This window comes from Lontra canadensis, unplaced genomic scaffold (genome assembly GCF_010015895.1).
Source record: "Lontra canadensis isolate GAN:19392208 unplaced genomic scaffold, GSC_riverotter_1.0 scaffold12, whole genome shotgun sequence".
NCBI lineage: Eukaryota > Metazoa > Chordata > Mammalia > Carnivora > Mustelidae > Lontra > Lontra canadensis.
In genome coordinates, this window is record NW_022631006.1 from 20036820 (window position 1) to 20050772 (window position 13953).

Sequence of the window (13953 nt, forward strand, 5' to 3'; positions counted from 1 at the left end):
CTTTATATGTTAAAACAGCCTGGGAAAACTCTCCAGATGTCCAGTGCTTGGAAATAAATTGTTAAAGCCTATCTGGGATGTCTAAGATTGGGTAGGGAGCGCTGGCTCTGTTGTGCACACTATTAGAAGCCATTAAAACTTGCTTTATTATGTAACAGGATTGAGTGATTTTGGAGTTTTATGCGAACGAGTTACTGTCTTGCAAATTATTCAATGTACAAGAAGAGTATCAGGGCTTTTTAAAAAAACAGGGTTGGGGGAGAGAATGAAGGTGCAGAAAAGCAAGAGTAGTGTGTTACGAGTATTAAAAAGAAAAACACAGAGCCGCAGTGGAACCACTTAAGGCTGTGAATCAGTAAACTGAGACAACTACCTTACTGTAGTTTCACTCCCCCACCGCCCCTGCCCCAGGAATGTAACCTCTAACCACTCAACATGGGAGTTGCCTGTCAGCATTGGGAAATTTATTGATGGACACCCCTTCCTTGTGTACCTCTTAGGATGGATCTTGCCTGAAACAATCAATTCTTTGCTCATAATTTCCTTTTTCGGTTCCTTTGCTACCTTTAAAAACCTTTTCTTTAGAATGCCGGGGTAGCTCAGTCGGTTAAAGCATCTGCTTTTAGCTCAGGTCATGATCCCAGAGTCCTGGGATCGAGTCCCACATCTGTTCCTTGTTCAGTGGGGAGCCTGCTTCTCTCTCTGCCTTTGCCTGCCTGTGCGCGCCCTCTCTCTCTCTCTGACAGATAAATAAATAAAATGTTTAAAAAAATAAAAACCTTTCCTTTTCTGAGCCTCCTTGGAGTTCCTTTCTGTTTGCTTGATGGGATTGCTGCCAGAGTCATGAATTGTTTAATAAAGCCAATTAGATCTTTAAAATGGACTCAGTTGAATTTTTGTTACTTAACAGGGGAAGAAGAGAGCTGATGGAATTAAGCCTCTAACCCCCTTCGCTATTTTCCCCCTCTAATGTGGTAGGCTAATGCCCTGAACCGGTCTTTTCAGGTAGTTGAGTACCCTGAGTCCTGGGATGAAAGGCTGAAATGAAATTAATATCACCCACAGCAAGGGTGTTAGGAGTGCTAAAAAGGAAGCCTTAGGCCCAAGGTGGAGTCACTTGCCCCCAGGGCAGCAAATCAAAATCTATTTGCAGTTTCAATTTCTCTGAGAATAGAATTTTAAACCAGTCAATTTGGAGTTCTCTGGGTGCCTGGGTGGCTCAGCCAGTTAAGCAACTGTCTTCAGATCAGGTCTCTCCTTAGTTTTACTTTTTAGTGGAGCTGATGGGGGGTGGTGGAGGTGGGGGCACAGATGGGGAGGGAGAGGGATGAGCAGATTGCACTGAGCACTGAGCATAAGGAAGGACTTGATCCTACAACCCTGAGAATTGGCGGCTTAACCTACTTAACCTACTGAGCCACCGGGGCACCCCTCCTCACTTTTAGAGATTCTAAAGAGTTTATTCATTTTGTGTTGACAATTCCATTAAGGAATAATTGTAGTTACTTAAAAATGAAATAAGAACACTTTTTCAAGTACCTATACTAAGTTGTTGGATCTGACCACTCAAAATGGAATCACTGATACTTCTTTGGGTGTCATAAATATTAGTAAGACACTACCTAGGAGCATCATGAACTTGAGAGTTTGGAAACCTCTGGCCAAATGATAAAAATGCCAGGCTTTCAAGACTTCTACTAACACCAAGTACCTCCCACCCTCAATATTCCCTGGCTCAAATCTTTCTCCAATATTTGCTTGTTGTTTGACCCTGGGTAAATTAACCTAACATCTGTGAGTCTCTTTCCTCGGCTGCATAAAGAGGTAATAGTGCTTACATTGAGATGGTAATGAGGATTACCTGAGAAATACAGCAAGGAATCATGGGTATAGGCCCCATGGATGGCAGAGTACAAATAGTTAAGTGACAGACATCTCCTCTTACCTTGAACCTCTGCATAAGCCCAGTCAGTTCCCTAACTCACTTCCCCAAGACTCATCTGGATATCCCTTCAGCTCTTTATTCTTTCCTTCAGCATTTCATGCTTTGATTTTCTCCCCGGAGGTTCCAATGACAGCCCCCTGCTTGGGTTTATAATTGGCTGGCGCAGTTTACAGACTCAGAGAAACATTTTATTTACTGCACAGGCTGTAACTCAGGAATAGCCAGGTGGAAGATATGCAGAGGGTGAGGTGGGGGGAAAGGAAGCGGAGCTGCCTGTGACCTGACCTTGCTTCTCTCCCTGAACCTCCACACGTTCACTGATCTGGAATGTCCTCCACTTTCTAGCTAGCCTCTCCAGATGTTACCCTTCCTTCAGTCTCCGGTCTGCCTCCTCCTCAAGCCCTCCCCAACCAAACTACCCCATAGTGAACTACTAGAGTACACACCTATGCCACACAACCCAGTTAGTAAAGTGTTGCTGTTTGTTATTTCACTTACCTGTCACCTGCACATACAAGTTTTCCCAAATAGACGGCAAGCATCTTTGAGGTTAAGAATGCCATTCTCCATAAAGTTTCCTAGAACACCCAGCAGAGTGGAGAGTATGGGTCACGGTCTGCTGAGTTTCTCCTAACATGAGTTCATCCAGCCTACGGAACAGATGAATCACCCTGAACACCTCCATGAGTACGAGAGGCAGATGGAGCAACAGAGGTAGGAGGAAACAACAGAAAAGGCAAAGGAGCACAGAGGGGAGCTGGGAGACGAAGGCCCCTTGGCCGGCCACCAGCGAACAGGGTTTTGGCGCTGGGTTAGAGTCGTCATAGGCATTGAGGAAGTTACGTTCCTAGGTGTTAACCAGGGCGGCCTGACGAGGAGGTGAGGATCCCACAGCTGAGTTCTCCAGCTCTCTTTCCAAGAAGGAAGTAGAACTGGGGGCGGGGGGGCAGAAATGCCAATTACACATTCATTTGGGTAAATAATCTTTTAAACTATAAACATGCTGAAAATGGGTAGAAGAAAATATTCAGCCCTTTTGACTGGTGAGTTATGTAACTATGTATGTCTGATTTTGGGGACATAACCAACTGTGTGAATGTCTGTGTGTGAAGGCAAAGAAATTTAGCCCTAAAGTGGGTGGGGGTGTTCCTTGGCCTGGTTGGGTGGTAGTCTCTATGCTCAAGAGTGGAGGGGGGTGGGGTTAGTGTAGAAATTGGGAGATGCAGAAAAACACGGAAGATAGCCAGTCTGCCTAGATCAACTAAGAAATGAAATAGAGCTCTGCCTTTGGTAAACCAGGGGGAAGCCTACCATGGACTTTAGCTAACTAGGGATCCATGGGGCCAGGCCCAGGATTGGCTGTGCAAAGAGCAGAAGATAACCAGGCTCAGGAATATAGAGAGGGCACAGGCAGCTAGTGACACACTGGAGGATGGAGTCGGGCACCCACTGCCACAAACAGCAGACACCCTCAGAAGACCAGCTCTGCTCCTGGAAGACAGCAGGGCTAGCCACAGAGCACAGAAGTGGAAGAAAAATATTATGGGTTACGCTGGAGTCTTGAACTTGTTCCCTGCATTAGGCCAAGAGTGTTCGGTAGACATGGGTCAGTTAAATGGCTTATTTTCATGTCTCAGAGTTGCCATCGGGGTAGTCAGAGAAATGTTTATTTTAAAAGTAGCACTTAATAAAAAATAAAAGCAGAAGTGATTTAGATTAAAAGCTCCAAGTTGTATTATTTCAGGTAGGTGTTACTGCTATCTAAACCTTCACCCTCATTTATTAAGCCATTTCCAGTAACTTCATGTTCATTCATTTAACAATGAGGTCTAGAGCCCAACCAGGATTAGACAGAGTGTGTTCCAAGTTAGAAGTTAGCATCGCTTCTCAGTGATGTCTCCCATGGAGTCTCTGTATTCCATGGTACAATTAAGGTTTTCTTCCTATGCATCTGAATGTGACCTTTGGGATCGTCTGGCTGTAGCTAGATTAGTCTCCTGATTCTAATGGCCTGCCGTTCACTTTGTTGGCTAGAGGGTCAATCCAAGCTTCCGGGGACAGAGGGGCCCTCTTGTTGGCCTCCATTCTGTGTGTGCGAGGTTCAGGAGGGCCCATCAGTCTGAGGGGGGCGCACGCTTGCCTAAAGGAGGAACTGCCATTCCAGCATAGACTGTCCTTAATCCTACTGCAGAAATGTTTCCATTCTGGGGATAGTGAGTCCTAGAAGGTCATGGCCGAGAAGCAGATGTCCTAAGTGGCTTCCTCTGTGGGAGCCATCTGGTCACTTGCTTTTTATCACATTTCTAATAGCTGTTCCATTTCCTCAAGGGCTGCTGTAAAGTCATTTACTTGACTGTTACATAATGTCTGCTGTTCTAGGAACCGGGCTCTCTCTTCTTCTTTCATCTTCAACTTTACTTTTAAGGCCTGCATGGAAAGACATTCAGAAAGGAAGGAAGAAACAAAAGAACACCCACAGGACTTTGAGTCACACGAAAGGCAATACCATTTAAGGACACTATGCTTCTCTTCCCTTGAGGAAGACGATGCGAATATTGACATGAGATTTTTCAGCCTTAGATCTGTATATCTGGGCTGGTTTTAGAACTGTAGTAGTCTCTACTACAGACTCCTATATCTAAACTGGAGCCATGAAATCCTCTAGGATTCAGTGTACTGGCCCATGATTCTTCCAAGCAGTCCAAAGCAGTCTAGACTCAATCCGGGTTTCCTATTACAGATTTCCTTGATATACCAAGTTTCCAAAGCAGAGCTGTCACAAAAGTCCACCTCATACACTGAGCAACCTAGTGTTTTGTACGTTGCCTCAAGCCCTGTAGATGTGAACATTTCTGAGTGTTTGGAATAGAAAATCAATTGTTGAAAAAGATGGTGAAATCAAGTGAAGTCTTGGAATTTAGTGAATAGTAATGCATCAATGTTGGTTTTTAAATTATGACAAATATACTATGATAATGTGTGATGTTAATATTAAGGACAGTGAATTCTCTGTATTTATCTTCGCAACTTTCCTATAAATCTATGATTACAAAGCAGTTTATTAAAAAGAAAGAAATGTATGAATAAGGAAGAATCTTCCAGAGCCCTACCCACCATGGTGGGAAATGGTAATCCTGCCTCAAGGTGATGTCTGCCTCTCACCTGTAACTCCTCCATCTGCTTTTTGGCTGTTTCGTTAAAAAACTTCAGCTCATCTTGCAAAGTTTCTAGCAGCAACTAAGAGGAAAGTACAATGTAGTAACAAATCGTTACTGATACGTGAAAACTTTCTTCATATAAACTAATCTCTTCATATGAAATGAGAGTTGATTAGATGATTGCTAACAATCCTTCAGTTCTTTCAGGCATTTACTGAGCGTCCCCCATGTGCCGGGCTCTTCTCTGGGGCACCCCTGGAGGAACTCAGTCCAAGCGATGGACATATCACCCTACTTCCCCGTGCTCTATGTTACACAAAACAGAGTAGCCATTGAAGAGGTGACTACTGGCCTAGGGGGTGGAGGAAGCCTTCCATAGCTAGAATTCTATGATTCTAAGATGACAACTGATCTTCCTGGGGAAGAGGGCATAGAATCTCAAAGACTTAAGCCCAAACAACCACCTTCCTACTTTGGGGAGGGAACCAAAGAAGCCAATTTTACTCCAGGCTGGACCTTTCCATCCTACAGTTCTCAATAAATGGCCAAGGGGAGAAATTTGGTAAAGCGGAGAAGAGAGAAACCAGAAAGTTCTCTATACATGTCCATGTTAACATGTGAATTAAAGGGGTGCCTGGGTGGCTCAGTGGATTAAGCCTCTGCCTTCAGCTATGGTCATGATCTCTGGGTCCTGGGATTGAGCCCAACATCGGGCTCTCTGCTCAGCAGGGAGCCTGCTTCCCCCTCTCTCTCTGCCTGCCTCTCTGCCTACTTGTGATCTGTCAAATAAATAAATAAAATCTTTAAAAAAAAATGTCTTAAAGTAGCACATTTTCAACTCAGACTCGCTCACATCTGTAAGCACAAAGTCGCCTTCCAAGTGAAATATGCTATTTTGAGTACACATCCACTGCTGTCTTCCACTATCATGGAAAATAAATGCGGCTTCCTGGGGTTTGCTGAGCACATGGCAGAGCCCTTCCTGGATGGGCAGAGCCCCACGGTCACTTGGCCCCCGCCCACTCACATCCATGCTCTCACCATAGAGTCCGTGTGATCGGTGGTGGATCCTTGCTGTGATGCCAGGGCCTCACTGCCTAAAACTGATACAAACGACAAAGTCAGCCTTGCTTAGGGAATCGCACCTAAAACAAAAACTAAAAACCCCTCCATGGACAAGTACAGGAGTATTCATGAGGGAAACTTCTCAAAGAGTCTGACAGTTTTCCCCTTGGCAGGGTCACCTACACCTACCCTCAGAGCTTTATTTTACCTCCCTCCTCTCTAGCTTTGGATATGGTTAAAAGTTCATTCTGCTTTCTCTTCAGCTTAGCAGAAAATTTGTCCAAAGAAAATGTGTTGGTTGACTTTCTTTGTTTATAATACAAAAACCCATTTTTATTTAAAAATTTTTTTCTAGGGGCGCCTGGGTGGCTCAGATGGTTGAGAGTCTGCCTTCGGCTCAGGTCATGATCTCGAGGTCCTGGGATTGAGCCCCACATCGGGCTCCCAGCTCAGCAGGGAGTCTGCTTCTTCCTCTACCTCTCCCCCTGCTTGTGCTCTCTCTCTGTATCTCTCTCAAATTAATAAATAAAATCTTTAAAAAATTTTTTTTTCTAAAGATTTATTTATTTTATAGAGGAGAGAGAGTACACTTGAGTGTGGAGTGAGGTGAGAAGAAGGAGAGAGAGAATCTCAAGCAGGCTCCCTGAGAGCCTGACAGAGGGCCAGATCCCACCACCCTGAGATCATGACCTGAGCTGAAATGAAGAGTCCCACACTTAACCAACTGAGCCACACATGTGTCCCACAAAAAACTATTTTTTAAAGCTTTTGGGGCTTGGGGCGCCTGGGTGACTCAGTTGTTAAATGTCTGCCTTCAGCTCAGGTCACAGTCCCAGGGTCCTGGGATTGAGCCCTGCATCAGGATCCCTATTCAGCGGGAAGCCTGCTCCTTCCTCTCCCACTCACTTGTGTTCCCCCTCTTGCTCTCTGTCAAATAAATAAATAAAATCTTAAAAAAAAATAAAGCATTTGGGCTTAAAAATTATTATTTTTGGTCAAAAATATGCATTATACATATATATAATGCATATTATACATATGCATTATAAATTAAAATAATATAAAAACGTATGGTAACTATATGGTAACTGTAAAGAATATATCCTAAAATGCACACGTTAATCAGCAGCATTCAAACTCAGTGTTCCTGAATTCAGAGAAGCCTGGGCCCCTTCACTGGGTATTCTCAGGCTCCTCAACTCAGTCTGAAGCTCTTGTACAGTCCTTGGGCAATTCCTGCTTCCACTCCCCTTCTTGCTGCAGACTCTACTCTCTAGGGACAGGGTCAGAATCGAAATCACATTTAACCATTGCGATTCTGCTGATGAGCCAGGTTTAGGAGCCCTTGATAGAGTATCACCTCTGTCTTTTCCCACCTGGGAAAGTTACTTTGCTATCTACCTTGAAAAAAAGAAAGTACTTCTGGTCTATTTGCAAGGTCACACTTGTTGGCACCAAATGAATGGCATGAACAAAGTGTTCAGAAAGGAGATAGTCCTCTGTCCACAAACACAAGGGAACAAAGAAAAGCTCCTCAGGGCATCTGGCTGGCTCAGGCTGTAGAGCCTGTGACTCTTGATCTCGGGCTTTGTGACTTCAAACCCCACGTTGGGTGTAGAGATTACTTAAAAATAAAGAAAATCTTAAAAAAAAAAAAAAGGGAAAGAAAAGATCCTCCCAATCTTTCTTGCTTTGCTAAGCACCCTGCACTGAATGGCCCAGCTGGTGCTATGCTGGGGCTCTTGACAGACAGTCCACAACCACTCCCCACCCCCGCCCCACCTCAGGAAGGGGCACATGCACTGACTCCTCCGAAGGCAAATGTGCACTGTCTCTTACCTGGGTTGAGGCCCTTGCTCTCCAAAATTGCCAAACAGTTGTCCTGAAATTTCTCCAGCAGCTCCACCTTTTGGGTCAGGTCCTTTAGTTCTCCCTATGGAGGTGCAATACAGACAGAACAGGCCTGTTCCCCTTAAAGGGTGGGCGGGGGTTTCTCTCCTGCCCCTGCTCTGATACCTGCACAGCAAAAGCCTGGCCTCTTTCTTCCTCTGCTCGGGCCCCTGGGGCAAGACAAGCTTCTCCAGTCCCTGGGCCATCCCACCAGAGGCCACCCATTGCCTAGTGCAGTGATGGCAGAGGTCCAGTGGGGGTCTCTTACCTGAGTTTCAGTCAACTTCTGATGCAGCTGCTTGTTGACGGCCTCTAAGAGCTGGTTCTTATCCTTGAGCTCTTCCTCTGATTTCTGCTTACTCAGTGGTTTGTAGCTGTAATGATAATTTGTGCTTAGGTGAAGAAGTGGAGGTATAAGAAAATGGGCTACAGAACCATCCAAACAGGGGTTCAACTCTTAGCTTCATTATACAGTGGCATATGACCCTCAGTAAGTTACATAACCTCTCTTGAGACTTTGTTTCCTCATTTCTAGAATTAGGATAATACCCACAACTCATAATTCTATTACTGTGAAAAATGAGAGAATACATGTAGAATTCTTAGCACAGGTAACACAGTAAACAATAGTAAATAATAAATAATAGCCGACACATAGTAAACAATAAATAGCCATCATCATCATTACTTCTTTTCAGTGCCCTCAGAGTCCTTCTTGAGTAGTATTTTATCTCCAGAACTTAAAAATTATTTTTTAAGTCATCTCTACACCCAAAGTGGGTCTCAAACTTACAGCCCCGAGATCAAGAGCTGCATGCTTGGGGCATCTGAGTGGCTCAGTCATTTGAGTGCCTGACTCTTGATGTCGGCTCAGGGTCATTAGATCGAGCCCCATCTCAGGGCTCCACGCTCAGTGGGGAATCAAACATGCTTGAGATTCTCTCTCCCTCTCCCTGTGCCCCTATCTTGCTTGCGTGTACTCTCTAAAATAAATAAATCTTTAAAAAATTAAAAAGAAAGAGTTACACACTCTACCAACTGGGCCAGCCAGGGCCCCTATCTTCAGAACTTTCAAGACATGCACAAATAATAGATTTGGAAGTAGAACCTACTTCTATCAATTTTCCAGTTTGTATTATTTCTATCTTCAGAAGCAAAATAGACAAGCTATCCTCAAACAGAGATGGATTCTTCCAGGATTTCTACCACCACCATCTTAAAGTCACTAACCACATGCAGTACCTCATATCCCGAAGGCTCACCCTCCTATCCACCTATCCACGGGCTATAGGTGGCTTTGAAGTCCAATCAGTAGTGAACCTGGCATGGAACCCAGAAAGCTCTTGCCTGGTTCTCAAGATGGGAGCCTCGAAGATCCTAGCCCTGTCAGTGGTTCTCAAACTGGGCTGTGCCTCCCCCCTGAAAATTCTACTCAGATTTTTGGCGTGGCACCCAGGCTGTCACACTCTAAACAAACTTATGAGTGATTTCTGAGGCACAACCAGGACTGAGAGCCTCCACCTTAAAATGGTGGCCAACTTTTGCTTACCCTGCTGCTCACCTCTTTCTGAGGTTCTTCCTCGTGGCAGGGTCTGCAGCTTTTACCTGCCTAGAGAAGCAAAAACAAAGAAATCAGGATGTTCACTCCTCTTACTGTGGTGATCATTTTGCAATATATACAGATAGCTAACCATTATGTTGTGCACCTGAAACTAATACACTGTTGTGTGTAAGCAGACCTCAATTAAAAAAGTAACAAAGAGGGCATCTGGGTGTCTCAGTCGGGTAAGCCTCAGGTCATGATCCCAGGGTCCTGGGATGGAGCCCTGCCTCCAGCTCCCTGCTCAGCAAAGAGTCTATTTCTCCCTCTTCCTCTGCCTGTTGCTCCCCCTGCTTGTGCTCTCCTTCTATCAAATAAATTAAAAAAAAAAAAGTAATAAAGAAATCAGAGAATGGTAGCACTGCTGTACTGTGTGTTGTAAACAAGGCAGAACAAAGAGCCTGGATTTCTGAGGAAAAAACCAGAGACATACAATGCCAACAGCTTGAGAAGCTCAGAGGGCCCATGTGCTGTCATTTGAGCCTAGACTATTGGAAAAGGCTTATGAATAGGGAATGGGCTCCTCTCCTGGCCCACCTCAATGGCCTGACGGACCTGCTCCTGCTCAGAGCAGTATGGCTACGTCCTGTCAAGCTGGCTGACGTGGGAACCGAGTATAGGGAAACAAGCACGCTACCTGGGGCAGGACGACGCTCAGACCAGCAACCTGGGTTAACAAATAGCCCCACACACCCCGACCACCACTAAGGCCTGGTGTTTGGCCAGGGTCCGGCTATTTGCACACTCAGAGCAAACAAAGTACCTCTTAACCTAACCCTTGTTGGGCCTCCTCAAAACTGTTCGACACAGACTGTTCTGACACACCGCCTTTTGGGGCCACGGACTCCGATTGCCTGGTGCTCTCAAAACCCCTCTTTTCTAAATCTTGATACCGAGCAACCTCTAGCAAGATGTTCTCATCGGGTACCAATAATTCAACTCTCACCCGTTCTCTCGTCTTGGTTTAGTGACTTTTATAACATCGTTCTCTGAACCTCCTGAATAAAGTCTGGAAACATCCACTTCCTTGGATTTAACAGGTAGCAGGCTCTTAGAAGTGGCTCGAGTTTGTGTGTCTGCAAAGGAAGACAAGCTGCTGAGACCTCAAGCGTCGTGACCCAACCGAAGAAACGCTAGGTCAGCCCATTCCAGGCTGTCAGCACCCTGTATTTTCTGGCCCGTCTCAATTTGTAAGGACTAATTCAAAAGAATACACTTCTAGACTAACTGGGGATGGAAACCAAAATCCTTGGAAGGTGATACTGCAGTATACTTGAGGATAGCCAAAAGCCTGATGATCTGGCAAACTGAACGGCCAAGGTGTACAGGCATGAAAGTGGACATTGATACAAGCGAAGAATGAAAAGAGGGGTCTTGTGGCTGTCAGCAGGGCTGACGCGCAGCTGGAGCCTTCCTCCAGGACCACTGGAACCAAAACACCTTGCAAAACTCCTCCGTCCTCTGCCCACTCTCCTGAGGCTACACTCAAGCTGCTGCGAAGTTCTCCTTTAACTGTTGTGTAGTTGTTTTTATTTTTTTGTTCATTTTTATTTATTTTTTAAAGTAGGTTCCATGCCCTATGTGGGGCTTAGAACTCACAACCCCGAGCTCAAGAGTCATATGCTTTATCAAGTGAACCAGCCAGGCACCCCAGGTCTCTATTTTCAAGTAAAAGGTAACCTTAAGGGAACATATTTACCTCCTCTTCTGAGTATTAGTAAGTTATACACAGTAACACATCTACCTCCAGGTGAAAGGGTGTTAATAAATTGATCAAAATGACCACTCTTCGCTGACTGGAATCAATTCTAATAATCTGTACTTGCTAAAGCCTAAGGACTGCATTGTAGAAAAAATTTAGCAGGACTTAACAAAGACTATCTTCTTGAAATGAGAGATGTGGGGCACCTGGTGGCTCGGTTGGCTAAGTGCTTGCCTTTGGCTCAGGTCAAGATCTCAGGGTTACCGGATTGAGCCCCACAGCAGGCTCTCCAGCTCAGCAAGGAGTCTGCTTCTCCCTCCCCGCCCTGTCTCAAATAAAATCTTTTTTAAAAAATGAGAGTCGCTAAGGAGGGGAATTGGAAGGCTGGTCAAGGAAGGAAAAGAGACTTGTTCTTCACGGCATAATATTTTCTAACTTTGGATTCTTTTTTACATGTGTATATTAGGTAGGCAAAAAACGTAGGAGATAGCCTTAAAATGTTAAACTGTTGAGGTTATATATGATCATAAAACTGGGACAGGGATAGAAAGCTGAGATTAAAAACTTCCAACTTGGCTGGGGAAAGCCAGTCTCCACTCAAAGCAAAGGCTGTTGCAGGGGCATGCTCCCCGCTACCTCCCAATAACTCCTAGGTCCTGCTGATGCCAGATTACCATTTAGGTGTTCTAAGGCCAGAACAAACAAACAAACAAACAAACAAACCTTTAAGCCTTTTGAGGAAACCCTTTTTATTTATAGATCAATCCTCTACTGCTCATCTACCAGCTGCACAGAGTCCCCTGGGAGGAGTCCTAAATAGCTACTTCCAAATCTGCCCCCACAGGTTCTGATGTTTGAAGCTTATTTTGTGCCCTGCTCTTGAGATTAAGGAGCTCAAGAGCCTACATGACTTTCAACCACAAGCCCAGCAACACAAAGCAAGATGGCAAAGCAATAAAAAATTGTTTTTAATCCTATTTCTTCTCCCAAGGTTATGGAAAACTCTGGCTAGGCTTGGCCCCTCTCTCTCACTTCACCTAACAATTGATTGACAATTTACTGTATTAAGTGACACAGTGCAGAAGCAAATGTGAACGAGACAAGGTGCGAACCCTGGTGCCTCCAAGAATCACGCTTCTCAAAGGACTCTCTTCCTTCTCCCTGACAACAAATCCAGTCCCTCCAGGTAGCCCAGATCTGGAAATCAAACTGGCAACTGTTTAAAAAGGGATTCCTGGGGCGCTGGGATGGCTCAGTTGGATAAGTGTCTACCTTCAGCTCAGGTCATAATCCCAGGGTGCTGGGATTGAGCCTTGCATCTGGCTCCCTGCTCAGTGGAGAGCCTGCTTCTCCCTCTCCCCTAGCTTGTGCGCGCTCGATCTCTCTCTCTGTCAAATAAATAAATAAATAAAATCTTTTAAGAAAGGGGGCGATTTCTAGCTTGAGGAAATAATACTGTGAAACAATCAGCAACTTAAATCTAATTAGTAAATGCAGCACGATTAGGTTTGGGAATTGGAATGTGGGAGGTGGGCACGTCTAAATCTTACCACAGGGCCCTTGCCCCAACTCCCGTCATAAACCTAGACAGCCCAGTTCTAGCGGAGGTAGCAGGTTGTCAGAGCTGATGAACTGCCCTTTCCCTAGCCGCGCCCGCCTTTTCTGACCACCGGTCTGTTCCCTCGTACTCTTCCGCCGGACCACCCCGCTGGGCCGCAGGGCTGTGTGGATACCCACCTGCAGGCAGGCCGCCGCTCTGCACAGCGGGGGGCTGCAGAGTGTATACTGTCTTAACCACGCTGGTCATCCTAACGAGGCGGCGCAGCTGAGGTCTGAAAGGTGCAAGGTGAACGTTAACCTGTAATGGGTTTGGGGGCCGGAGTAGGTGGAGGGCCTCCGTAGAGCGCGACCTGACCTCTCTCGGCCGGGGGAAGAAGTCGGAAGAAAGAAAATTCTCCATTCCCAGACCATTCCGCCCGCCCCACATCTAACCCCATCCCTCCCACATCTAGCCCCATCCCTCGCCCCGGGAGAGTCGAACCCAGGCTCCTGCAGCTCCTGCCCGCAGCCCTCGTTGCCCTGGTTCAAAGGATGCTCCTCGGTAACTGCCGCACTAGCGACCGGGTCTGCCGCCGGGCTTTCAAAAGGAAACTTCCGGTGATTGGGCGGGAGGGGGCGCGGTTCGCGCTCTGTAGGCGGCCATGTTGTACGGCTAGCCGTGCTGGGGGCCACGTCTTTAGAAGCTGCCATGCTGTACGGCAGGTCAGAATTGAGGCAACAGCAGGAGCTTGTAGGCTTTGGGTGTCAGAGGACCCAGGTCTGGGCGCGGGAGGAGAGTGGTGCACTTTGCCTGCCTGAAAGGAGCTATGAGCCGCCACCGTCATATTCCGGGCTTGAGACACAAACGCCATCACTGTTAGAGTCTATGTCACAATCCTCTTTATTTGGTCCATGATAGGGATTTTGCATGGTGCTTGATTGGCAAGAGCGTAGGGCTGTTTGGTTGCGCAGGGTGGAGAGTAGCCAGTGAGGTTTAAAAAGGGTCTGTGGGCGGAAATCCCCACCTCACCTACCCTCACTCCTAGCTTTAAAG

General features: G+C 46.0%; 1 protein-coding gene across 1 annotated transcript; it reads right to left on the reverse strand.

The window, feature by feature from the left end:
• Positions 1-3599: 3599 nt before the first annotated feature.
• On the reverse strand, positions 3600-13682 carry KNSTRN (kinetochore localized astrin (SPAG5) binding protein). Its single transcript, XM_032856847.1, has 9 exons — positions 13402-13682; positions 13098-13192; positions 10605-10734; positions 9620-9667; positions 8327-8432; positions 8008-8101; positions 6145-6206; positions 5108-5182; positions 3600-4372 (listed from the first exon to the last, which is right to left on the reverse strand). The coding sequence occupies exons 1-9, from the start codon at positions 13608-13610 to the stop codon at positions 4241-4243; spliced, it is 951 nt and encodes a 316-aa protein (XP_032712738.1). The 5' UTR covers positions 13611-13682; the 3' UTR covers positions 3600-4240.
• Between the last annotated feature and the right edge of the window lie 271 nt (positions 13683-13953).